The sequence below is a fragment of the Bubalus kerabau genome, chromosome 7, assembly GCF_029407905.1.
Source record: "Bubalus kerabau isolate K-KA32 ecotype Philippines breed swamp buffalo chromosome 7, PCC_UOA_SB_1v2, whole genome shotgun sequence".
Classification (NCBI taxonomy): Eukaryota; Metazoa; Chordata; class Mammalia; order Artiodactyla; family Bovidae; genus Bubalus; species Bubalus kerabau.
This window is the reverse complement of record NC_073630.1, coordinates 88,460,064-88,486,562: the sequence shown is the minus strand read 5'-3', so window position 1 is coordinate 88,486,562 and position 26,499 is coordinate 88,460,064. Positions and strand designations below refer to the sequence as shown.

Genomic DNA, 26,499 nt, shown 5'->3' with positions numbered 1-26,499 from the left:
GAAAACAATATTAAACACATTGTATAAACATGAACTATTCTACACTTTACCATTTCACTTGCTTTCCACAACTGCTGACTGCTCATATATAGTCACTACTAGAGGCACAGGAGTTATAATTTAACATCCTGATCAATTTCTCCTTGGATATAAACATGAACGATGGCAAAAGGATGCAGTAATTTTTGAAAAGTTCTGTGTATGAATATGATGTCTATGAAACGGCTCTCGTTTCTACTGCTGCTACAGCTGACTTGCTACTTCAACTCTGGAAATTGCGGAAAGGTGCTGGTGTGGCCAGTGGAATATAGTCATTGGATAAATATAAAGACAATTCTTGATGAACTGGTCTCAAGGGGTCATGAAGTGACTGTTATGACATCTTCAGCTTCCATTTTTATTAATACCAGAAAAGAATTTGGTATCAAATATGAGAATTTCCCTGTATCTTTAACTAAAGGTGATTTTGAGTATATCTTCCAGGATTTGCTTGAGAAATGGACATATATGGAAAAAGATTCATTTTTGTCATATTTTTCATCAGTGCAAAGTTTATTTTGGAAATATTCTGATGTGGCCATGAAGATCTGTAAAGAAGTTGTTTCAAACAAGAAACTTATAACAAAACTACAGGAATCAAGTTTTGATGTCCTTCTTGCAGATGCCATTGGACCCTGTGGTGAACTGCTAGCTGAGATACTTAAAGTACCTTTAGTGTACAGCCTCCGCTTCTCTCCTGGTTTTTCAATTGAAAGATATAGTGGGGGCCTTTCATTTCCACCATCCTATGTACCTGTTATTATGTCAGAATTAAGTGATCAAATGACATTCATGGAGAGGGTAAAAAATATGATATATGTACTTTATTTTGACTTTTGTTTCCAGACATTTAATGAGAAGAAATGGAATCAATTTTACAGTGAAGTACTAGGTAAGTCATGTTTTTAATTGGTAGTGTGAAGTCCTAACTTTCCTAGTGCCTTGGAAAATGAATTTGTATAAAGTCACAAAACTTTGTCTCATAAGCGAAACTACAAAATGAAAATATAAAATTATCTAGTAAATATATAAAAATATTAAACTATATAATAAGGTATAACCCTGTTGCCCATTATTTGTCCAGACACTCCAGGAAGTCATAAACCACAAATTTGAAGCACTTAGATACTTTCCAAGCAGTTATATATCCATATGACTTAACTTCCTTTTTTAATGTAAAAAAAGTCACTAGAAACCTCACAAAATGTCTCAATAAAAGAAGACAGAGTGAAATACACAAATATCTGTAGCACAAGTATCTAGGTAGCATTTAGAATTTTTCTATTTGTGTACCTCAGCTTCTGTATTATGTTATGTTGTATTATATAGTGTGACATGATATGATATGATACCATATGATATTATATGCCACTGTTGTTGTTTAGTCATTAAGTTGGGTCCAACTGTTTGCAACCCCATGGACTGCAGCATGCCAGGCTCCTCCGTCCATGGGATTCCCCAAGCAAGAATACTTGAGTGGGTTGCCATTTTGTTCTCCAGGGTATTTTCCCAACCCAGGGGTTGAACCCGTGACTCTTGCATTGACAGGTGGATTCTTTACCACTGAGCCACCAGGGAAGTCATGTACTATACACATACATGTTTATTTGTTTTACCAGAATACAGACACTTTCAAATATCTTTGACTATATCATTCCAAGCTCCTTTCAAAAAATTAGCTAATGTATTCACATGACAATATTATCATCTCATCTAACTCTTGTTGTTTTTGCTTTTTATTGTAGGAAGACAGACTACATTATCAGAGACAATGGGAAAAGCTGAAATGTGGCTCATTCGAACCTACTGGGATTTTCAATTTCCTCACCCACTACTACCAAATTTTGAATTTGTTGGAGGCCTTCACTGCAAACCTGCCAAACCCCTGCCTAAGGTTACCTATTCCTGTTTATTTTGTTTTGTTTACATTGCATTTTTTTATAAGAATAATCCTACATTTTTATTTAGAATGCTCAGTTACAATAAGAGAGATGTGGGATGCTAGATAATGTGACTTGCCAATTAGAAACTCATATATTTATTTCTATAGCAACACAAGTATCTAAATACAGAATACAGTGGGATCAGTGGGAGAATTTGAGAATATGGCAGTAAAAATGTGACCTTCGTTATTCAGCACATAGTAAAGAATGATATTTAGAAGAATTATAAAATAAAAAGAATAATTTTTAAAATGACTAGCATATTCTAGAAGCAAGTGTGAATATGCAGAGAAATGGTGTAGATACAGTTTCTGCCACCTGCCACTCTACTGGAAACATAGAATACCAATAATTAATAAAAATTGTGTGAAAATTGTTATAATAAGGGAAGATGACAATAATAAGGAAACGTCCATCATGAATTATAGAAAGTATCTCTGAAGCACTGATATTAAGATTGAGATCTGAAGGATGTTCGGGAATAAGTAGAAGAGATAGGGCAGGTGCGGAGGAAGACTCAAAAGGAAAGCTGGTAGTATGGTAATGACAGTACCAAAGAAGTCCAAGTTTAGTTTAAATGTGAAGAGACTGAGTAAAGAGACAGATGATAATGTCAGAGAGGTGAGTTAGAGGCAATTCATGGGGGTCACAAAGAGTCAGACATGACTGAACGACTGAACTGAACTGAACTGAACCAAGAAGCAACAGACTGGTTCCAGATAGGAAAAGGAGTACGTCAAAGCTGAATATTGTCACCCTGCTTATTTAACTTATATGCAGAATACATCATGAGAAATGCTGGGCTGGATGAAGCACAAGCTGGAATCAAGATTGCTGGGACAAATATCAATAACCTCAGATATGCAGATGACACCACCCTTATGGCAGAAAGTGAAGAGGAACTAAAAAGTCTCTTGATGAAAATGAAAGAAGAGAGTGAAAAAGATGGCTTAACACTCAACATTCATAAAACGAAGATCATGGCATCTGGTCCCATCACTTCATGGGAAATATATGGGGAAACAGGGGAAACAGTGTCAGACTTTATTTTGGGGGGCTCCAAAATCACTGCAGATGGTGACTTGCAGCCATGAAATTAACAGACACTTAATCCTTGGAAGAAAAGTTATGACCAACCTAGACAGCATATTGAAAAGCAGAGACATTACTTTGCCAACAAAGGTCTGTCTAGTCAAGGCTATGGTTTTTCCAGTAGTCATGTATAGATGGAGTTGGACTATAAAGAAAGCTGAGCACTGAAGAATTGATGCTTTTGAACTATGGTGTTGGAGAAGACGCATGAGAGTCCCTTGGACTGCAGGGAGATCCAACCAGTCCATTCTGAAGGAGATCAGCCCTGGGATTTCTTTAGAAGGAATGATGCTAAAGCTGAAACTCCAGTACTTTGGCCACCTGATGCAGAGAGCTGACTCATTGGAAAAGACCCTGCTGCTGGGAAAGACTGAGGGCAGGAGGAGAAGCAGATGGCAGAGGATGAGATGGTTGGATGGCATCACCCACTCAATGGACATGGGTTTGAGTGGACTCCAGGAGTTGCTGATGGACAGGGAGGCCTGAAGTGCTGCAGTCCATGGGGTCACAAAGAGTCGGTCAGGACTGAGTTGCTGAACTGAACTGAAGCATCTAGTAGGAGCATTAGGAAGAAAACTAAAAAGGTAAAGAGAAGGAGAGAGATGATCACATTACCAAAAAAATCACACATAGGAATTAGTCACTGGGTTGCCTTGTAAAGGGGCAAGAGTGGAAAGGGACACCATTTAGCAGTTTGTTGTGAATTACAGGCAACAATAATGCAAAACTAGACTATGATATTCATAGAGATATGACCACACTAACTCTTATAATAATAGAATCAACTTCATATTGTTGTGGGGGAAAATATTTGTTAGTATAAAACAAATGCCTCTGGCACTTATTCAGTGAGTCAAAAGAAATATTAACTACTATAATCATTTTCATTTTGTTGCTATTCCATACTGTTAATAACCCAATGTGTACCAGCCACTTGGATCTAATTTCTAAACTAATGGAAACTGGTTTTCCAATACATCAAGACTATATCAATATAATCCAGCAAAGTCCTAGAAAGTATATATCCCAAGGAGTTGTTTAAAAGTAAAGTTTTTTAATTAAAAAATAAAAGTAATTAAACAATAATACATTTAATAAAATTTAAGTTAAAATATAATTTAAAACATTTAATTTAAAAGTTTTTAATGTTAAGAATTTTTTTAAGGTTTGGCTATCAGATAACTAAGATGAAATGCTAAAATTCTTTTCAAAGGATTGCAGCTCTTCACCAGTGCTCTAGCTAATAGAGACCATCCTTCAACAATATAAATGTATGACTTAACAGTTTTTACAGTTAAATTCAGCACTTTCTGGCTTTAACATCAACATTTAAACCATTCTTCATTTGCAGTCCCAAGGTTTTACAATTTACAGATTAAAAAAGATCACTAAGTTTATTAGGACAACTGTTTTGTGTCTACACCTACGCTAAAGAAAAGCTCAGTAAAGATCCCTTTAGGAATGTGCATTTCAACATCATAGCTGTCTAAGAGAATGAGCACTGGAAAAATATAAACTGCGTGTAGAAGAACCATAAATTCTGCACAGACCCTAAAGAGCAAATAATTTGCATCTCTTGAATCTGGAAACTTCCCATACTTTGAAATTGCCAAGAATTCCTTATGAAGGTAAGCAAGAATCTAATCTGTTTTAAATTTATATGAACTCGTTTAAATTGACTTAAGACATAAATAGGAAGAAAACAATCTGTAGCTAACTACTTTGTGATCTCTTAAGAGTTCCTTTTGTCTTCCCCTTGCTGGTGAAAAAATTAAATTGATATTATTTTTGAAAATAAAACTCAGTCTCTCTGTGAATTGCCAATAATTTGCAACTTTCATAGTATTCAAAGACTGAGATGAGATTAGTGAAGTTCTGTGCTATCTAATCCTAATTTTTTTTAAAGATTTTCCCATTCAAATTTCAGGAATAGTGTTTAAGTAGTAGTAGTGATACTGTTATATAGTGATACATAATATATAGATATATAATATATAGATAGTGATAGAGTATAGTAGTGATAGTGTTAGTAGGAGGGGAGGGAAGGAGGAAGGGAATAAGAAAAAAGAAAAAGAGAATAATAGGATAATGATAACTAACTAACAGTAGCTGTTGTTATTAGGTTGAAAACAAGATTTAAATTCAAGTCAATGATTGTGAAGATTTCATTAGATAAAGAAACTATTCCATCAAACTTCTAACTTTTCCATTCATTATTAGATTTTCAGAAAATGTCTGTAATTCTTTTTTATAAAGCCCACTTGACCTGATGTATGATCTTTTTATTTTAAATTTATTTAATTTTCAATTGAAGGATAATTGCTTTACAGAATTGTGTTGGTTTCTGCCAAACATCAACATGAATCAGCCGTAGGTTATACATATGTCCCTTTTTTCTTATTTAAAGAATTAAGACATTTGGAAAAATGCATCAAGAATTTTAAAAATGCATACAGCTTTTTATTTCATAGTATACACCCATGAGACCATACAGAGAAAAATAAAGATGTACAGAACAATATTTTGGGCAGTAATTCATAAAATGCAACACTAGAAGTAATTTAAATATCCAAAATTAAGCAATAATTAAATATAGTATACACATCATACCATATCAATCATTTTATCAAACAATACTGAATTACACTAAATCAGCTATAGTATGAGGTTTAGTTGGAAAATATAAATATGATAAGATCACTGTTTTCTTATAGGATAAAAATATAAGTTAAAATTGCAACTTTCAAAATATATGTCACAATGTGTATTTCATTATAGGAATGGAATAAAATTTGAATGAAAACACAAGTTTTAGCATAAAGCCCTCAAAGCCCATCCATGTTGTCAAAAATGGCAGGATTTCCTTCTTTCTCATGGATGAAAAACATCTCATTCTGTGTGTGTGTATGTGTATTTTGAATACACATCTTTTATGTGTATTCATTCGTTGATGGATACTTGATTCTTTCCCTGGCTACTGTGAATAATGGTATGATAAACTTGGGCTTCCCTTGTAGCTCAGCTGCTAAAGAATCCGCCTGCAATACAGGAGACCTCGGATCAATTCCTGGATTGGGAAAATCTCCTGGAGAAGGGAACTGCTACCCATTCTAGTTTTCTGACCTGGAAAATTACATGAACTGTACAGTCCAGGGGATGGCAAACAATCAGACATGACTGAGCTGACTTTCACAAACATGGCTGCATACATATCTTTTTGATATCCTGTTTTCATCTTTTCAGAATATGCACCAAAAATTGGAATTACCAGATCATATCAGTTCAGTTCAGTTGCTCAGTCATGTCCGACTCTTTGCGACCCCATGAATCACAGCACACCAGGCCTCCCTGTCCATCACCAACTACTGGACTTCACCCAGACTCATGTCCGTCGAGTAGGTGATGCCATCCAACCATCTCATCCTCTGTCGTCCCCTTTTCCTCCTACCCCCAATCCCTCCCAGCATCAGAGTCTTTTCCAATGAGTCAACACTTCGCATGAGGTGGCCAAAGTACTGGAGTTTCAGCTTTAGCATCATTCCTTCCAAAGAAATCCCAGGGCTTATCTTCTTCAGAATGGACTGGTTGGATCTCCTTGCAGTCTAAGGGACTCTCAAAAGTCTTCTCCAACACCACAGTTCAAAAGCATCAATTCTTCAGCACTCAGCTTTCTTCACAGTCCAACTCTCACATCCATACATGACTACTGGAAAAACCATAGCCTTGACTAGACGGACTTTTGTTGGCAAAGTAATGTCTCTGCTTTTCAATATGCTGTCTAGGTTGGTCATAACTTTTCTTCCAAGGAGTAAGTGTCTGTTAATTTCATGGCTATAGTCACCATCTGGTGTGATTTTGGAGCCCCCCAAAATAAAGTCTGACACTGTTTCCCCTGTTTCCCCATATATTTCCCATGAAGTGATGGGACCAGATGCCATGATCGTAGTTGTCTGAGTGTTGAGTTTTAAGCCATCTTTTTCACTCTCCTCTTTCATTTTCATCAAGAGGCTTTTTAGTTCCTCTTCACTTTCTGCCATAAGGGTGGTGTCATCTGCATATCTGAGGTTATTGATATTTGTCCCAGCAATCTTGATTCCAGCTTGTGCTTCTTCCAGTCCAGCGTTTCTCATGACGTACTCTGCATTTAAGTTAAATAAGCAGGGTGACAATGCACAGCCTTGACGTACTCCTATTCCTATTTGGAACCAGTCTCTTGTTCCATGTCCAGTTCTAACTGTTGCTTCCTGACCTGCATACAGGTTTCTGAAGAGGCACGTCAGGTGGTCTGGTATTCCCATCTCTTGAAGAATTTTCCAGTTTATTGTGATCCACACAGTCAAAGGCTTTCGCATAGTCAATAAAACAGAAATAGATGTTTTTCTGGAACTTTCTTGCTTTTTCAATGATCCAGCGGATGTTGGCAATTTGATCTCTGGTTCCTCTGCCTTTTCTAAAACCAGCTGGAACATTTGGAAGTTCATGGTTCATATATTGCTCAAGCCTGCCTTGGAGAATTTTGAGCATTACTTTACTAGCGTGTGAGATGAGTGCAATTGTGCAGTAGTTTGAGCATTCTTTCGCATTGCCTTTCTTTGGGATTGAAATAAAAACTGACCTTTTCCAGTCCTGTGGCCACTGCTGAGTTTTCCAAATTTGCTGTCATATTGAGTGCAGCACTTTCATAGCATCATCTTTCAGGATTTGAAATAGCTCAACTGGAATTCCATCACCTCCACTAACTTTGTTTTTAGTGATGCTTTCTAAGGCCCACTTGACTTCACATTCCAGGATGTCTGGCTCTAGGTGAGTGATCATACCATCGTGATTATCTTGGTCGTGAAGATCTTTTTTGTACAGTTCTTCTGTGTATTCTTGCCACCTCTTCTAAATATCTTCTGCTTCTGTTAGGTCCATACCATTTCTGTCCTTTATCGAGCCCACCTTTGCATGAAATGTTCCCTTGGTATCTCTAATTTTCTTGAAGAGATCTCTAGTCTTTCCCATTCTTTTGTTTTCCTCTATTTCTTTGCATTGATCACTAATTTCTTTGCATTGATCACTAAGGAAGGCTTTCTTATCTCTTCTTGCTATTCTTTGGAACTCTGCATTCAGATGCTTATATCTTTCCTTTTCTCCTTTGCTTTTCACTTTTCTACTTTTCATAGCTATTTGTAAGGCCTCCCCAGACAGACATTTTGCTTTTTTGCATTTCTTTTCCATGGGGATGGTCTTGATCCCTGTCTCCTACAATGTCATGAACCTCCATCCTTAGTTCATCAGGCACTCTATCTATCAGATCTAGGCCCTTAAATCTATTTCTCACTTCCACTGTATAATCATAAGGGATTTGATTTCAGTCATACCTGGATGGTCTAGTGGTTTTCCCTACTTTCTTCAATTTCAGTCTGAATTTGGTAATAAGGAGTTCATGATCTGAGCCACAGTCAGCTTCCCAGTCTTGTTTTTCCTGACTGTATAGAGCTTCTCCATCTTTGGCTGCAAAGAATATAATCAATCTGATTTCGGTGTTGACCATCTGGTGATGTCCATGTGTAGAGTCTTCTTTTGTGTTGTTAGAAGAGGGTGTTTGCTATGACCAGTGCTTTCTTTTGGCAAAACTCTATTAACCTTTGCCCTGCTTCATTCCGTATTCCAAGGCCAAATTTGCCTGTTACTCCAGGTATTTCTTGACTTCCTACTTTTGCATCCAGTCCAGATCATATAGTAGACTTATTTTTAATTTTTTTTTTTTTACAAACTTTCACTTTGTTTTCCATGGTGTCTTAATAAATTTACATTCCTACTACAATGTACAAGCATTCACTTTTCTCCACGTTCTCACCAACAGTTTTCTCCTCCTGGTGAGGAGAAACTTCTAACAGGTGTGAGGTGATAGTTCATTGTAGTTTTGATTTGAATTTCCTTGATAATTAGTGATGTTGAGCATCTTTTCATATTCCTAATGGCCGTTTGGATGTCTTCTTTGGAAAAGTGTCTATTTTATTTGTTTCCCCATTATTTAACTAAATTTTTCTTGTTGTGTTTGTGTGAGTTACATATAAATGTAACTCATATGTATATATATGGTTTCCCTGATGGCTCAGATGGTAAAGAATTTACTTGCAATGCAGGAGATCCTGGTTCGATCCCTGGGTCAGGAAGATCTATATATATCTATATGTATGTGTATATATCTATATATATGTAAATCATACAACATAAAAGAAAAATTTAAAGAATGGAGAAAAAAATAAAATAGTTTTCCAAAGAAGACATCTAAATGGCCATTAAGTATGTGAAAAGATGCTCAACATCACTAATTATCAAGGAAATTCAAATCAAAACTACAATGAGCTATCACCTCACACCTGCTAGAAGTTTATATAATATGGGCTTCCCTGGTGGCTCAGATGGTAAAGAATCCACCTATAATGTGGGAGACCTGGGTTCGATCCCTGGGTGGGTGAGATCCCATGCAGGAGGACATGGCAACCCACTACAGTATTCTTGCCTGGAGAATCTCCATGGACAGAGGAGTATGGCCAGCTACAGTCTGTGGGGTCACAAAGAATCAAACACAACTAAGCGACTAAGCACAGCACATGTATATAGTATATATTTATACATATTATGTATAAATATATATATATGATATTAGCCCTTCAATATGTGGTTTGTAAAACTTTTCTTCCATTCTTTATGTATATTTTTATCTGGTTGGTTGTTTCTTTTATGGTGGAGAAGCTTAGAAGTTTCATGTAGTTCTACTTGTTGATTTTTTCTTTTGTCATGATTTTGGTGTCATATCCAAAGAAAATATTTCCAAAACCAATGTCAAGGAGCTTTCTCCCTATGTTTACTTTTAGGAGTGTTATAGTGTTTGGCCTTATTTTAAGTCTGATTCATTTTGAGTTGATTTTTGTGACAGGTGTAATAAAGGGGTCTCATTTCACTTTTTCACATGTATTTATACAGTTTCCTCATTGAATGCTCTTACCTCCTCTGTTGAATATTAGTTGACTATAAATGCAGGGGTTTTTTAATTTATTTATCTATTTATTTTAATTGGGGACTAATTACTTTACAATATTGTAGTGGGTTTTGCCATACATTGACATGAATCAGCCATGGATGTACATGTGTCCCCCATTCTGAATCCCCCTTCTACCTCCCTCCCCATCCCATTCCTCAGGGTTGTCCCAGTGCACCAGCTTTGAGTGCCCTGTTTCATGCATCAAACTTGGACTGGTGGTCTATCTCACATATGGTAATATACATGATTCAATATTATTCTCTCAAATCATCCCACCCTCACCTTCTCCCACAAAGTCTAAAAGTCTGTTCTCTTTTGCTGTGTCATCTGTGTCCCTTTTGCTGTCTCGCATATAGTTACCATATTTCTAAATTCCATATATATGTGATAATATACTGAACTGGTGTTTTTCTTTCTGACTTACTTCACTCTGTATGATAGGCTCCAGTGTCATCCACCTCATTAGAACTGATTCAAATGTGTTCTTTTCAATAGCTGAATAATATTTCATTGTGTATATGTACCACAGCTTTCTTATCCATTCACCTGTGGATGGACATCTAGGTTGCTTCCATGTCCTGGCTATTGTAAACAGTGCTGCGATGAACATTGGGGTACATGTGTCGCTTTCAATTCTGGTTTCTTTGGTGTGTATGCCCAGCAGTGGGATTGCTGGGTCATATGGCAGTTCTATTTCCAGTTTTTTAAAGACTCTCCACACTGTTCTCCATAGTGGCTGTACTAATATGCATTCCCACCAACAGTAAGAGGGTTCCCTTTTCTCCACCCCCTCTCCAGCATTTATTGTTTGTAAACTTTTTGATAGCAGCCATTCTGACTGGCATGAGATGGTACCTCACTGTGGTTTTGATTTGCATTTCTCTGATAATGAGTGATGTTGAGCATCTTTTCATGTGTTTGTTAGCCAACTGTATGTCTTCTTTGGAGAAATGTCTCTTTAGTTTTTGTCCCATTTATTGATTGGGTCATTTACTTTTCTGGAATTGAGCTGTAGGAGCTGCTTGTATATTTTTGAGGTTAATTCTTTGTCAATTGCTTCATTTGCTATAATTTTCTCCCATTCTGAAGGCTGTCTTTTCACCTTGCTAATAGTTTCCTTTGTTGTGCAAAAGCTTTTAAGTTTAATTAGGCCCCATTTGTTTATTTTTGCTTTTATTTCCATTACTCTGGGAGGTGGGTCATAGAGGATCCTGCTGTGATTTATGTCAGAGAATGTTTTACCTATGTTTTCCTCTAGGAGTTTTATAGTTTCTGGTCTTACATTTAGATCTTTAATCCATTTTGAATTTATTTTTGTGTATGGTGTTAGAAAATGTTCTAGTTTCATTCTTTTACAAGTGGTTGACCCGTTTCTGAGCACCACTTGTTAAAGAGATTGTCTTTTCTCCATTGTATATTCTTGCCTCCTTTATCAAAGATATGGTGTCCATAGGTGTGTGGATTTATCTCTGGGCTTTCTATTTTGTTCCATTGATCTATATTTCTGTCTTTGTGCCAGTACCATACTGTCTTGATGACTGTAGCTTTGTAGTATAGTCTGAAATCAGGCAGGTTGATTCCTCCAGTTCCATTCTTCTTTCTCAAGATTGCTTTGGCTATTTGAGGCATACAAATTATGAAATTATTTGTTCTATTTCTGTGAAAAAATACTCTTGGTAGCTTTAAAGGGACTGCATTAAATCTATAAACTGCTTTGAGATAGTATACTAATTTTCACTATATTGATTCCTCTGATCCATGAACATGGTATATTTCTCCATCTATTTTTGTCATCTTTGACTTCTTTCATCAGTGTTTTTTAGTCTTCTATATATAGGTCTTTTGTTTCTTTAGATAGATTTATTCCTAAGTATTTTATTCTTTTCATTGCAATGGTAAATGGAATTGTTTCCTTAATTTTCTTTCTGTTCTCTCATTGTTAGTGTATAGGAATGCAAGGGATTTCTGCATATTAATTTTATATCCTACAACTTTATTATATTCATTGATTAGCTCTAGTAATCTTCTGGTGGAATCTTTAGGGTTTTCTATGTAGAGGATCATGTCATCTGTAAACAGTGAGAGTTTTACTTCTTTTTCAATCTGGATTCATTTCTTCTTCTTCTCTGATTGCTATGGCTAGGACTTCCAAAACTATGTTGAATAGTAGTGGTGAGAGTGGGCACCCTTGTCTTGTTCCTTATTTTAGGGGAAATGCTTTAAATTTTTAACCATTGAGGATAATGTTTGCTGTGTGTTTATAATATATGGTTTTCATTATGTTGAGACATGTTCCTTCTATGCCTGCTTTTTGGAGTGTTTTTATCATAAATGAATGTTGAATTTTGTCAAGGCTTTCCCTGTAAATGCAGGGTTTTAATTCTGGAAACTGTATTCTGTTCCACTGATCTATTTGTCTTTTTTATCCCTGTGCCATATTGTTTTAAAAATCATAGTTTTGTACTATTTGAAATTGTGAGGTATGATGCCTTTGGCTTTGTGTAGTGTCAATATTTTAAAAATATTACCTCTTGAGATCATGAACATAAGATAAATTTCAATTTATTTGTGCTTTATTCTATTTCTTTCTACAAAGTCTTGTAGTTAACACTATACAGATCTTTCACCTCATTGGTTAAACTTATTTCTAGTTATTTTCTAGTTTTTGATCCAGTTGTGAATGGGATAGTTTTTTTTCAGACATTTCATTATTATTATTAGAAATCCAACTGACATTTTTTCAACCTCACTGTTAATCATGGAAATGCAAATTAAAATATGTTTCAAACATCAAATTTAACAAAATTGCTAAAAGTATATAATATTCAGTGGTATTTAAGTACATTGTGCTTGAAGGCTCAGTCATTTTGGTGCATGAACTTAAAGGCCTTGTGGCATATGGGGTCTTAGTTCCCAGATGAGGGATCAAATCCATGTACACTGCATTGGTGGATGGATTCTTAATCACTGGACCTCCAGGGAAGTCCTTATAATGTGAACTCTAATACATCTAATTTCCTTATGCTAATTTTCTATCCCACAACTTTACTGAAGTTGACCATTAGTTCAGGTTTTTGACTGAATCTCTGGGATTTTCTGTATTAAAATATATATATATATTACTTGCAAAAGAAATGATTTTAATTCTTCCTTCCTGACTTGGATGTCTTATTTCTTTGTCTTGCCTAGTTACTGTAGCTAAGACTTCTAATACTATAATATATGTAATGAGTGTGAGAGTGGGCATCCTTGTCTTGTTCCTGATATTAGAGAAAAAGCTTTCAAATTTTCACTATTGAACATGATACTAACTTTGAGTTTGTTATATATGACTTATGTTGAAATATCTTCCGTCCACAGTCACAGTGTTGAGGGTTTTTATCAGGAAAAAATGTTGCATCTTGTCAAATATTATTCTATATCTATTAGCATGGACAAGTTATTTTAAATTTCATTTTATTAATGGAATATGTTACATTAATTGATTTGGGTACATTGAGCCATCCTTTGCATCCCAGGAATAAATCTCATCTGGTCACCGTATGTAATCCTTTCAATGGGTTCTTGAATTTGACTTGCAGATATTTGGATGAGAATTTTTGCATCTATATTCATATCCTTATTGATTTGGTATAAAGGTAATACTGGTCTTGTAGAATGAGTTTCAGAAGTGTTCCTTCTCTTTAATTTTTTGGAAGAGTTTTTGAAGAACTGGCATTAATTTTTTTTTTTTTAATATTTCATCTAATTTGTCAGTGAAGCTATTGAGGTCCTGGGGTTTTCTCCACTGGGAGGTTTTTGAAACTAAGTGAATATCTTTAGCTATTATGGCTGTCAAGATTTTCTAGTTCTTCCTAATTCAGTCTTGATAGACTGTGTGTTTCTAGAAATTGATTCATTCTTCTTGGTAATGTAATTTGTTGGTATATAATTCTACACAATAATTTCTTAAGAGCCTATGTAGTTGTAATAACAGCTGCAATGTCTCCACTTTCATTTCTAATTTTATTTATATGAGTCTTTTTCTTTCTTTTGTTAGTCTAAATAAAGTTTGGTATTTTTGTTTATTTTTTGAAAAGACAGAGAGAGCCAAATACTATATGATATCCCTTATATGTGGAATCTTGATGCTTGGGGCTGGTACACTGGGATGACCCAGAAGGATGGTATGGGGAGGGAAGTGGGAGGGGGGCTCAGGATTGGGAACACGTGTACACCCGTGGCAGATTCATGTTGATGTATGGCAAAACCAATACAATATTGTAAAGTAATTAGCCTCTAATTAAAAATAAATAAATGTAAATTTTTTAAAAAATTCAAACTTTTAAAAACAGAGAGTAATATTAATACAATGGCTCCAGGATCTGTGGGGTAGAATAGGAGAGATGTCTTTCAAGAGTGCAAACTTGCCTCTCATAGAAAAATAAATCCTGAAGATCTAAGATAGAGAACAGTGAATATAGACAACAATATTAGATTATAATTATCAAATTTGCTAAGAGACTACATTGTAATTAATTATTCAAATCATAGAAATTATAATTATGCAGCAGGATAGAGGCACAAAATATCATGAAAATGATGATTCTATTACAATATATAAATGCATCAAATCAATATATTATACACATTAATATGTTTTATGTAAAATGTAAAAAATCTTTTTTGTCTTTAAAGAGAGCATATAAATTTTAAACTATTTCTTGACAGTGAAAATGAGTACATCTTTATTTATATAATTTTTTTGTATTTTTCATACTTTTTCACCATGAACATATTATTTTCATAAAGATGTCAAAAGTGAGAATAAACAGTCCATATCAGTGATTGATCATTAAATAAAGGAACTTCTCCAATAATATGATAGGGATCCATTTTCTATGGAAAAGATAAGCAGCTTTGGGTAGTAAGAGAATGAGACAAAACAATGAATACAGGTAACTTTAAAAGCTGCTACAGGTCCCTGGAAATACACACAATACCTGAATGGACCATGTTAAATCATAGGAAAGTTCAGTGAACTTAATATTGAAACTGATATCAGGGTGACATTATACTTTCAAAGAATGTACTACACAATATAGTCAGCAAGGTTAAAGTTTGAAAAAAATCTTATTCTTTTTGTAAAAAATACTTTTTAAAAGAAGTTTAATGACAATAGTTACAATCAGAAAATAAATATTTTATGGTGAAAGAGTTGGGTCATTGTTTTCCAGAAAGAAAAGAATAATGACTTTGAAACAGAAAAGAGAAATTTTAAAAATGAATATATGATTTCGACCAAATATCCTGGAAAATTTTGCCTCTACTTTTTTTTTTATAATAAAGTGCACCAAATGATGTGGAATTATTTTAGTGTAGAGAGTAATGATTTTTTACTTGGAAAAGTATGAAGGACAAAGTGACAAAATAATTATGAAACAATTCCAAGTAAATACAGCTTCTCCAGGAGCTGTGTTTAATTTGATGTGGACTACTCAAAAAGTGACCAGATCTCTGCTGCAGAAAGCCCTGAGGCACTTCTCGCACTGTGGGAAAGGTGCTCCCTGGGAAACTCAGTGAGGTGATGATGATGATGGTCCCTCAAAGCTGTTGCACATAGCACATCCTACTGTGACATCAATTACACAAAATGAGTTCATGGCAAAGGATGTCATATGTAAACAAAACCAGCAATAAGGTTATTCAAATATGTGAGTACACAAGTACACATCTGGGTTATAAAAGATCTCATAGTATGAAACTGTTGGATTATAAATAGTCCTCATCAGACTGTTTCACAGAAACTTCAAACTACAATACCAGACTCCTCACTGTCACTGATAAGTAATATATAGAGAGAGTCAGGAAAATTGTGACGAAGTTTAAGATAAGGAACAAGGATTATAGAGGTATAGAATGACAGACATAAAATGAATCTAATCATAAATTTTTTTCAGTGCTAATAGCCATGGAAATGAAATATGAATGACTATGCTAAAATAATTCTGCCTGGAAAAAGACAATTTAGTAGGACTATAGTAAAAAATAAGGGTGAGATAAATCCTGGAGTATAGCTTTCTTCCAAGAATTTACGTTAGTAATTAACAACATTATAGATGAAGAGTTTGAGTCTAACAGTAGTCTCAGTCTAAACAGCAATTGTTTGACAGTATCTCCTCATCACTGGTGGCTAAGATGGTAAAAAAATCCACCTGCAATGCTGGAGACCTGAGTTCAATCCCTGGGTTGGGAAGATCCCTTGAAGGAGGGTATGGCAAACCACTCCAGTATTCTGGCCTGGAGAATCCCCATGGACAGAGGAGCCTGGTGGGCTACAGTCCATAGGATTGCAAAGAGTCAGACACAACTGAAGTGACTAAGCACACCTCATCACTACTGTGTACTGGCTCTATCTCATTTCCCACTTGTACATACACACAAGTGCACAAATACACACAATAGAAATAACTGACCTCATATGACACATCTCCTTCCAAAGGACCTCGAAAATTAGGTCTGGTGAAAAAAAAAAAAAAACAAAAACAAAAACCCATTACTTAAAACATTACGGAGTTTCCTCAAAAAATAAATGACCAAATGATCCAGCAAATCCTCTTCCGGGCATATATCCAAAAAGAACTGAAATGAGGATCCCAATGAGATATTTGCACACCATGCACATAAAAGCACTATCCACTAGACTGAAAGGTGAAGCAACTCATGTCCATCAGCAGATAAATCCATAAACAAAATGTGGTATTCACAAACAATAAAACATTATTCAGCCATTAAAAGGAAATATGACACAAGGCACACCATGGGTGAACTTTAAATGAAATAAGACAGTCCAAAAAGTCAAATACTAAATAATTCAACTTATATGAGGTATCTAGACTAAACAAATTTGTAGAAACATAGAGAGGACTGAAGTTTGCCAGAGGCTGGAGAAAGAGGAAAATGGAGTTTCTTAGTGGGATCAGATTTCCAGTCTTTCAAGATGAAGACTTCTGGAGACTGGTTGCACAACATGAATATACTTAACACTACTGAACCATAAGGGATTCCCTGGTAGCTCATCTGATAAAGAATCTGCCTGCAATGAAGGAGACCTGGGTTCAATCCCTGGGTCAGGAAGATCCCCCTGGAGAATGAAATGGCAACCAGGGTATTCTCAGTATTCTTGCCTGGAGAATTCCATGGACAGAGGAACCTGGTAGGATTCAGCCCATGGGGTCACAGTCAGACATGACTGAGTGATTAACACTTGACTAACACTTGACTTGACTTGACTGAATCATTTGGGAGTGATTAAGATGACAAATTTATCTTACGTGCATTTTACTACACTTTTTATAAAGCCACTACTCTAATAATTCTTCGAAAAATTAGATTTCTCTCTTTAGCTGTTTGTAGGCATCCTTTAAGTAATGTTTGCTATGTTGTTGCTCTTTTGTGATGGAGCAAATTATTTTTTATAGGAAATGGAAGAGTTTGTCCAGAGCTCTGGAGAAAATGGTATTGTGGTGTTTACTTTGGGGTCAATGATCACTAACATGACAGAAGAAAGAGCCAATACAATTGCATCAGCCCTTGCCCAGATTCCACAAAAGGTACATATGGTAATTTAAAAGTGTCAACCATTTAATGGGTCTCTTAAATAATGTAAAAGATCTGATTCAAATATATCCTGCAAGAAAAATAAACTATTATGATAGCTCCAACTTATCTCAAAATAAACGTGTAGATTATTAGTAATTTGCCACTAATATTTTCACAATAGAATCAAGACCACCTAAAAATTTCTTAGTTAAATTTGTCAAGTAAAATCTTATTTGTCTATGGCATCATGTGTGAAATCTGATTGCCAGCCATACTTATTTAACATAACAATTAAGTATGTAAAATGTGTGTGTTCCTGTTCAGGCCAATGCATTAGTAGTTTTACTTAAAATCTCTGATCCTTATTTCCTTATTGTCATACACAAGACATTTATCTAGATGTCTTTAAACCTGTACAAAATTCTAATGCTAAAACTGTGAAATTTAAGTTATGAAATAAGGTATTTACTTTACTCTAACAGGTGTTATGGAGATACAGTGGCAAAAAACCGGACACCTTAGGACCCAATACTCGGCTGTATGACTGGATTCCCCAGAACGACCTTCTTGGTGAGACTTGATAGAACAAGTATTGAAAACAAGAATAACAGCGGAGCAGACTGATACTACTTCAATACAAAACAAACTTATTGAGTATTTATTATTGAAAAACTCAAAAAGAAAAAGTTACTTCCTCATTGTTACTTCCAGCCTTAGGTGAAAAAAAAAAGAAAAAAAAATTCTCATTTCATTATACACAATACATTTTTTAGGGAACTGTAATTACTTCTGACGGTGAACTTGTAAATAACTTTGTGGACTGTTGTTCTGTCTCTGAACTCTTTCTTTACACTTGTCTGCTCTATTAGAATATTTTAAATGTTACTAAAACATAATATTCTTTGGTATTGCCTTTCTTTGGGATTGGAATGAAAACTGACCTTTTCCAGTCCTGTGGCCACTGCTGAGTTTTCCAAATTTGCTGGCATATTGAGTGCAGCACTTTCACAGCATCATCTTTCAGGATTTGAAATAGCTCAACTGGAATTCCATCACCTCCATTAGCTTTTTTGGTAGTGATGCTTTTTAAGGCCCACTTGACTTCACATTCCAGGATGTCTGGCTCTAGGTCAGTGATCACACCATTGTGATTATCTGGTTCGTGAAGCTCTTTTTTGTACAGTTCTTCTGTGTATTATTGCCACCTCTTCTTAATATCTTCTGCTTCTGTTAGGTCCATACCATTTCTGACCTTTATTGAGCCCATCTTTGCATGAAATATTCCCTTGGTATCTCTAATTTTCTTGAAGAGATCTCTAGTCTTTCCCATTCTGTTGTTTTCCTCATTTCTTTGCATTGATAGCTGAGGATGGCTTTCTTCTCTCCTGGCTATTCTTTGGAACTTGCATTCAGATGCTTATATCTTTCCTTTTCTCCTTTGCTTTTCACTTCTCTTCTTTTCACAGCTATTTGTAAGGCCTCCTCAGACAGCCATTTTGCTATTTTGCTTACTTTTCCGTGGGTATGGTCTTGATCCCTGTCTCCTGTACAATGTCACAAACCTCATTCCATAGTTCATCAGGCACTCTATCAGATCTAGTCCCTTAAATCTATTTCTCACTTCCACTGCATAATCACAAGGGATTTGATTTAGGTCATACCTGAATGGTCTAGTGGTTTTCCCTACTTTCTTCAATTTCAGTCTGAATTTGGCAATAAGGAGTTCATGATCTGAGTCACAGTCAGCTCCCAGTCTTGTTTTTCCTGACTGTATAGAGCTTCTCCATCTTTGGCTGCAAAGAATATAATCAATCTGATTTCAGTGTTGACCATCTGGTGATGTCCATGTGTAGAGTTTTCTCTTGTGTTGTTGGAAGAGGGTGTTTGCTATGACCAGTGCATTCTCTTGGCAGAACTCTATTAGTCTTTGCCCTGCTTCATTCCGTATTCCAAGGCCAAATTTGCCTGTTACTCCAGGTGTTTCTTGACTTCCTACTTTTGCATTCCAGTCCCCTATAATGAAAAGGACACCTTTTGGGGGTGTTAGTTCTAAAAGGTCTTGTAGGTCTTCATAGAACCATTCAACTTCAGCTTCTTCAGCATTACTGGTTGGGGCATAGGATTGGATTACTGTGATATTGAATGGTTTGCCTTGGAAACGAACAGAGATCATTCTGTCATTTTTGAGATTGCATCCAAGTACTGCATTTTGGACTCTTTTGTTGACCATGATGGCTACTCCATTTCTTCTATGGGATTCTTGCCCACAGTAGTAGATATAATGGTCATCTGAGTTAAATTCACCCATTCCAGTCCATTTTAGTTCGCTGATTCCTAGAATGTTGACATTCACTCCTGCCATCTCCTGTTTAACCACTTCCAATTTGCCTTGATTCATGGACCTGACATTCCAGGTTCCTCTGCAATATTGCTCTTTACAGCATCGGACCTTGCTTCTATCACCAGTCACATCCACAACTGGGTATTGTTTTTGCTTTGGCTCCATCCCTTCATTCTTTCTGGAGTTATTTCTCCACTGATCTCCAGTAGCATATTGGGCACCTACTGACCTGGGGAGTTCCCCTTTCAGTATCCTATCATTTTGCCTTTTCATACCATTCATGGGGTTCTCAAGGCAAGAAAACTGAAGTGGTTTGCCATTCCCTTTTCCAGTGGACCACATTCTGTCAGACCTCTCCACCATGACCCTCCCATCTTGGGTGGCCCCACACGGAATGGCTTAGTTTCATTGAGTTAGACAAAGCTGTTGTCTGTGTGATCAGATTGGCTAGTTTTCTGTGATTATGGTTTCATTGTGTCTGCCCTCTGAAGCCTTCTCACAACACCTACCATCTCACATGCTAGTAAAGTAATGCTTAAAATTCTCCAAGCCAGGCTTCAGCAACATGTGAACAGTGAACTTGCTGATGTTCAAGCTGGTTTTAGAAAAGGCAGAGGAGAGATCAAATTACCAACATCTGCTGTATCATTGAAAAAGCAAGAGAGTTCCATAAAAAACATCTGTTTCTTCTTTATTGACTATACCAAAGCCTTTGACTATGTGGATCACAATAAACTGTGGAAAATTCTGAAAGAGATGGGAATACCAGACCACCTGACCTGCCTCTTGAGAAACCTATATGCAGGTCAGGAAGCAACAGTTAGAACTGGACATGGAACAACAAACTGGTTCCAAATAGGAAAAGGCATACGTCAGGGCTGTATATTGTCACCCTGCTTATTTAACTTATATGCAGAGTACATCATGAGCAACTCTGGGCTGGAAGAAGCACAAGCTGGAAACAAGATTGCTGGGAGAAATATCAATAACCTCAGAAATGCAGATGACACCACCCTTATGACAGAAAGTGAAGAAGGACTAAAAAGCCTCTTGATGAAAGTGAAAGAGGAGAGTGAAAAAGTTGTCTTAAAGCTCAACATGCAGAAAACGAGATCATGGCATCTGGTCCCATCACTTCATGGGAAATAGATGGGGAAACAGTGGAAACAGTGTCAGACTATTTTTTTGGGCTCCAAAATCACTGCAGATGGTGATTGCAGCCATGAAATTAAAAGATGCTTACTCCTTGGAAGGAAAGTTATGACCAACCTAGACAGCACATTGAAAAGCAGAGATATTACTTTGTCAACAAAAGTCCGTCTAGTCAAGGCTATGGTTTTTTCAGTGGTCATGTATGGATGTGAGAGTTGGACTGTGAAGAAAGCTGAGTCCCAAAGAATTGATGCTTTTGAACTGTGGTGTTGGAGAAGACTCTTGAGAGTCCCTTGGACTGCAAGGAGATCCAACCAGTCCATCCTAAAGGAGATCAGTCCTGAGTGTTTGTTGGAAGGACTGATGCTGAAGCTGAAACTCCAATACTTTCGTCACCTCATGCGAAGAGCTGACTCATTGGAAAAGACTCTGATGTTGGGAGGGATTGGGGGCAGGAAGAGAAGGGAACGACAGAGGATAAGATGGCTGGATGACATCACCAACTCGATGGACGAGTTTGAGTGAACTCCGGGAGTTGGTGATGGACAGGGAGGTCTGGCGTGCTGTGATTCATGGGGTCACAGAGTTGGACACAACTGAGGAACTGAACTGAACTGAAAACATAACAGCTCATCTTTTATTACCAGTAGTTCTCTTATATATAATCTTATTTTATAGTAGAATCTTTTTGGTTACCTATTTTAAATATAGCAGTGTGTACCTGTCAATCCAAAACCCCATCTGGCCCTCCCCACCCCACACTTCCCCCCTGATAAGAATGAATTCATTTTCTAAATCTGTGAGTCTGTTCCTGTTAAACAAATAACTTAATTTGTATCACAATATTTTTCTTGAAAAATTACACATTTTATAATAAAATACAGATTTTCCATCCTTGGGTTCCAGTACGACTAGTATTACCCTTCCTTTGCACTTGACACCCTTCCTATCAAACTTAATGTCTTCAGGATTTCTTTATAGACTATATTTCTGACATGCCCTCCCTGTTTGTTTGTTTTGATGTGATTGTTGTTCATGTGGTTTCTTTTACCCAGAATGTTCTTTCAACTTGTTTACCTGCCAATCTTGAATTTATGAAGTTCAAGTGACAAAGCTCTTCTTTTAGGAAGCCTTCAATTAACCTCTCCAGCAGAATTAGTGGATTCTTGCTAAGAGTTACGATAGCAATTTAAATGAAGTTTCCTGTTTATAATCATCTATCTAAAATACACTATTTCTTTCAGTGCCTTCTAGTACTCATTTTATTTCTAAGACTCAATTAATAATTTTACTGAAATTCATTCAATCCTAGGTCATCCAAAAACCAAAGCCTTTATAACTCATGGTGGAACCAATGGCATTTACGAGGCCATATACCATGGGATCCCTATGGTGGGCATTCCTTTGTTTGCTGATCAACCTGATAACATCGCTCATATGAAGGCCAAGGGAGCAGCTGTCAGTTTGGACTTGGAAACAATGGCAACAAGAGATTTGCTTAATGCATTGAATGAAGTCATTAATAATCCTTTGTGAGTATATATATATATATATATGTATATGTACACGTATATATATATTACTATATACTATTTCTAGAGGTGTTCTCTTGGGAAGACATGGGAGGCAGCAAGGGGTTGTCACATAAAAACAGAGGAGTAAGACTTGCTCAATGTTTTGAAAACAGTCAACAGTAGCCTATTGTGTCACCTTAAGTTTTTTCCATGGTTGTAGGGAAACGGTTTGTCAAAGGCTCAAGGATGGTGGATAAATTTTGAAAGAACTTATTAGATTGTGAAGAATCCCTCAAAGGTAACAAGGATGAAGAGGAAGAATTGAGAACAAAGCTAAAGTAGGGAACCATGAATGCTATGAGGACTCATCTGCATACTTTCTTTCAGCATGTAAAATCCACAAATGTTTTAAATTCTTCTAAGATGGTTTAATTTTAGTAAATCACAGTGACATAATTCATCTCAAATTCCCATTACATTAGGACTTCCCAGGTAGCTCAGAAAGTAAAGAATCTGCTTGCAATGCAAGGTTTATATGAGACCTGGGTTCAATCCCTGGGTCAGGAAGATCCCCTGAAGAAGTGAATAGCAGCCCACTCCAATATTCTTGCCCGGAGAATTCCATGGACAGAGGAGCCTGGTGGGCTACAGTTGGTGGGGTCGCACAGAGTCAGACACGACTGAACAACTAACACTTGCACTTTGCACTTCTGTATAGTCTTTCCCTATTGTATTACAAAAATATTTCTGAATCCCTGCCCTCTTTTCAAAAACACAGTGCTTCCACTGTGTTTTTTTACAGAACAGGCCTTCAATCTTTCCCAGCATCAGGGTCTTTAATGAGTCTGCCCTTCACATCAGGTGATCAAAGTATTGAAGCTTCAACTTCAGCATCAGTCCTTCCAGTGAATATTCAGGGTTGATGTCCTTTAAGATTGGCTGGCTTGATCTCCTTGCAGTCCAAGGGACTCTCAAGAGTCTCCTCAAGCACCACAATTCAAAAACATAAATTTTTTTGGCCTTCAGTCTTCTTTATGGTCCAACTCTCACATTTGTACATGACTACTGGAAAAGCCATAGCTTTGACTACACAGACCTTTGTTGGCAAAGTGATATCTCTGCTTTTTAAAATGCTGTCTAAGTTTGTCATAGCTTTTCTTCCAAGGAGCAAACATCTTTTAATTTTGTGGTTACAGTCACCATCCACAGTGAATTTGGGGCCCAAGGAAATAAAATCTGCTTTTTTAAAGTCACTGCTTTCAATTTCTCCCCTTCTATTTGACTTGAAGTGATGGGACCTGGTGCCTTGATCTTAGTTTCTTGAATGTTGAGTTTTAAATCAGCTTTTTCACTCTCCTCTTTTACCCTCATCAAGAGGCTCTTTAGTTCCTCTTCTCTTTCTGCCCTTAGAGTGGTAACCTCATCTGCATATATGAAGTTGTTGATGTTTCTCCTGACAATCTTGATTCCAGCTTGTTATTCATCTAGTCTGTTAATTCACATGATGTTCTCAGCATAGAAGTTAAGAAAGCAGGATGACAATATAGAGACTTGAGATACTCCTTTCCCAATTTTGAAGTAGTCCATTTTTCCATGTCTGGTTCTAACTATTGCTTCTTGACCTGCATACAGGTTTCTTAGGAGATAGGTAAGGTAGTCTGGTACTCCCATCTCTTTAAGAATTTTGCACATTGTCTTGTGATCCACACAGTCAAAGGGTTTAGCGTAGTCAATTAAGTAGAACTAGATGTTTTTGTGGAATTCACTTGCTTTCTCCATGATCAAGCAAATGTTGGCAATTTGATCTCTGTTTCCTCTATCTTTTCTAAACCCAGATTGTACATCTGGAAGTTTTGGTTCACATTGCTGAAATCCAGCTTGAAAGATTTTGGTTATAACCTTGCTAATATATGAAATAAGCACAGCTGTATGGTAGCTTGAACATTCTTTGGCATTGCCCTTCTTTGGAATTGGAATGAAAACTGACTTTTTCTGTCCTGTGGCCACTGCTGAGTTTCCAAAATCTGTTGACATATTGAGTGCAGCACTTTAACAGCATCATCTTTTAGGATTTGAAATAGTTCAGCTGAAATTCTATTGCCTCCACTAACTTTGTTCATGTAATGCTTCCTAAGGCCCACTTGATTTCACACTCCAGGCTCCCTGTAGCCTTTCCCTTATCCAGGGGATCTTCCCAACCCAGGGATCAAATCCAGGTCTCCCACTTTGCAGGCAGATTCTTTACCAGCTGAGCCACATGGGAAGCCCAAGAATACTGGAGTGGGTAGAATACTGGAGTGGGTGGCCTATCCCTTCTCCAGAGGATCTTCCTGACCCAGGAATCGAACCAGAGCAGACTCTTTACCAACTGAGCTATGAGGGAAGCCCAAGAATACCCCTAAGAATCAATGTATTATTCCTCCAGATAATCAGAATAGATACTATTCCTAACATTCCATTTGACCATGAAAAAAGCAGGCAATCAGAGTTAAGATTCAAACCAAGGCACTTCACATCCACACTTCTAAATATTACTCCACTAATATGATGTCAACATAAACTCCTGACCAGCACTGCCTGGACATGTCCCTGAATCTCATCATGGATATGTCTCCTATTTCTGGATTATAATAGTATTTTAAAATCTATCCACCAGAATCTATTACCAACTCCTTACTGGATAGCTCAAACTTTGAACACTCAAAATATGTATTTCCTTTCTCTTTTCTGGCCTTTAGGATTTAATTCATTCATTCTTTAGATTACAAATGCTTCTCTTTCCAATTTTCTCTTTTTTCATAGCTTGAAATCCTATGCATTTAATAAATTGTATTACATAAGCTATGATCTCTAATCAACTCCAAGGGAAATAATCTGTATTTCTTCCACTCTATGAAGCATCCAATTTTACCATCTGTATGAAAATGTTACATACTTATCTTTTCTAGTTCATTCTATAAACTGATGTCTATTTGATTTTTCTTCAGATATAAAAAGAATGTGATGTGGTTATCAACCATTCAACGTGATCAGCCTATGAAACCCCTTGACCGAGCAGTCTTCTGGATTGAGTTTGTCATGCGCCACAAAGGAGCTAAGCACCTTCGGCCAGCCGCCCACAATCTCGCCTGGTACCAGTACCACTCTCTGGATGTGATTGGGTTCCTGCTGGCATGTGTGGCGACTGCTGCATTTGTCATCACAAAATGTTACCTATTTTGTTACCAAAAGTTTCTTAAAACAGGAAAGAAGAAGGGGGAGTAGCTGGATGTGAGGCCTGAAGCAAATATGCCCCATAGCTGGAACTCTTCTAGCTAATTCCAACAGGAAGGAGTTAGGGCTCCCATCCTCCTGTGACAAAATGGCTAGTCACATTTTAGCACTTCAGATCAAAATTAGTTTTTAAGGGATTTTCTATGCTTAAGAGTAGAAATGTGTCATGTTAAATAAAAATAAAACTATATGACTATATATTGAAATTCATATTTTTATTTTATTCATTTTGATTTTAATTCAAATGCTATACAAAAAATTATTGAATATAACAGTTTCACATATTGTGCACAGAAACAAGTTTATTCATAGTATCCATGTTATTTTGTAGATATCCAGAATATTTTAATTTCATTTTGATGCAGAATTTTATAGTTTTATCTTGCTACAGAAACTGTACAATAATCAGAATTGTGTTGATTCACCTTTTTGTTTCATTTGTGAGACCAATAACACTTCTTCTTCCTACTTTTTAACTGTGCATCCAGCTTCACCATTACTTCTTACCTAAAGCCATGATGTAACATTTGT

The 26,499-nt window shown here is 36.4% G+C and overlaps 1 protein-coding gene across 4 annotated transcripts; it reads left to right on the top strand.

The window, feature by feature from the left end:
• Positions 1-201: 201 nt before the first annotated feature.
• On the top strand, positions 202-25,959 carry LOC129657938 (UDP-glucuronosyltransferase 2B4-like). Of its 4 annotated transcripts, XM_055588718.1 has the most exons (7): positions 211-527; positions 879-931; positions 1,785-1,933; positions 17,568-17,699; positions 18,171-18,258; positions 22,494-22,713; positions 25,683-25,959. In XM_055588718.1, exons 1-7 carry the CDS (start codon positions 211-213, stop codon positions 25,957-25,959), a joined length of 1,236 nt encoding a protein of 411 aa, XP_055444693.1. The 4 variants fall into 4 exon arrangements, with proteins under 4 accessions (XP_055444690.1, XP_055444693.1, XP_055444692.1 ...); XM_055588715.1 differs by having other exon boundaries at positions 202-931; XM_055588717.1 differs by lacking the exon at positions 879-931 and having other exon boundaries at positions 211-679.
• The last annotated feature ends 540 nt before the right edge of the window (positions 25,960-26,499 follow it).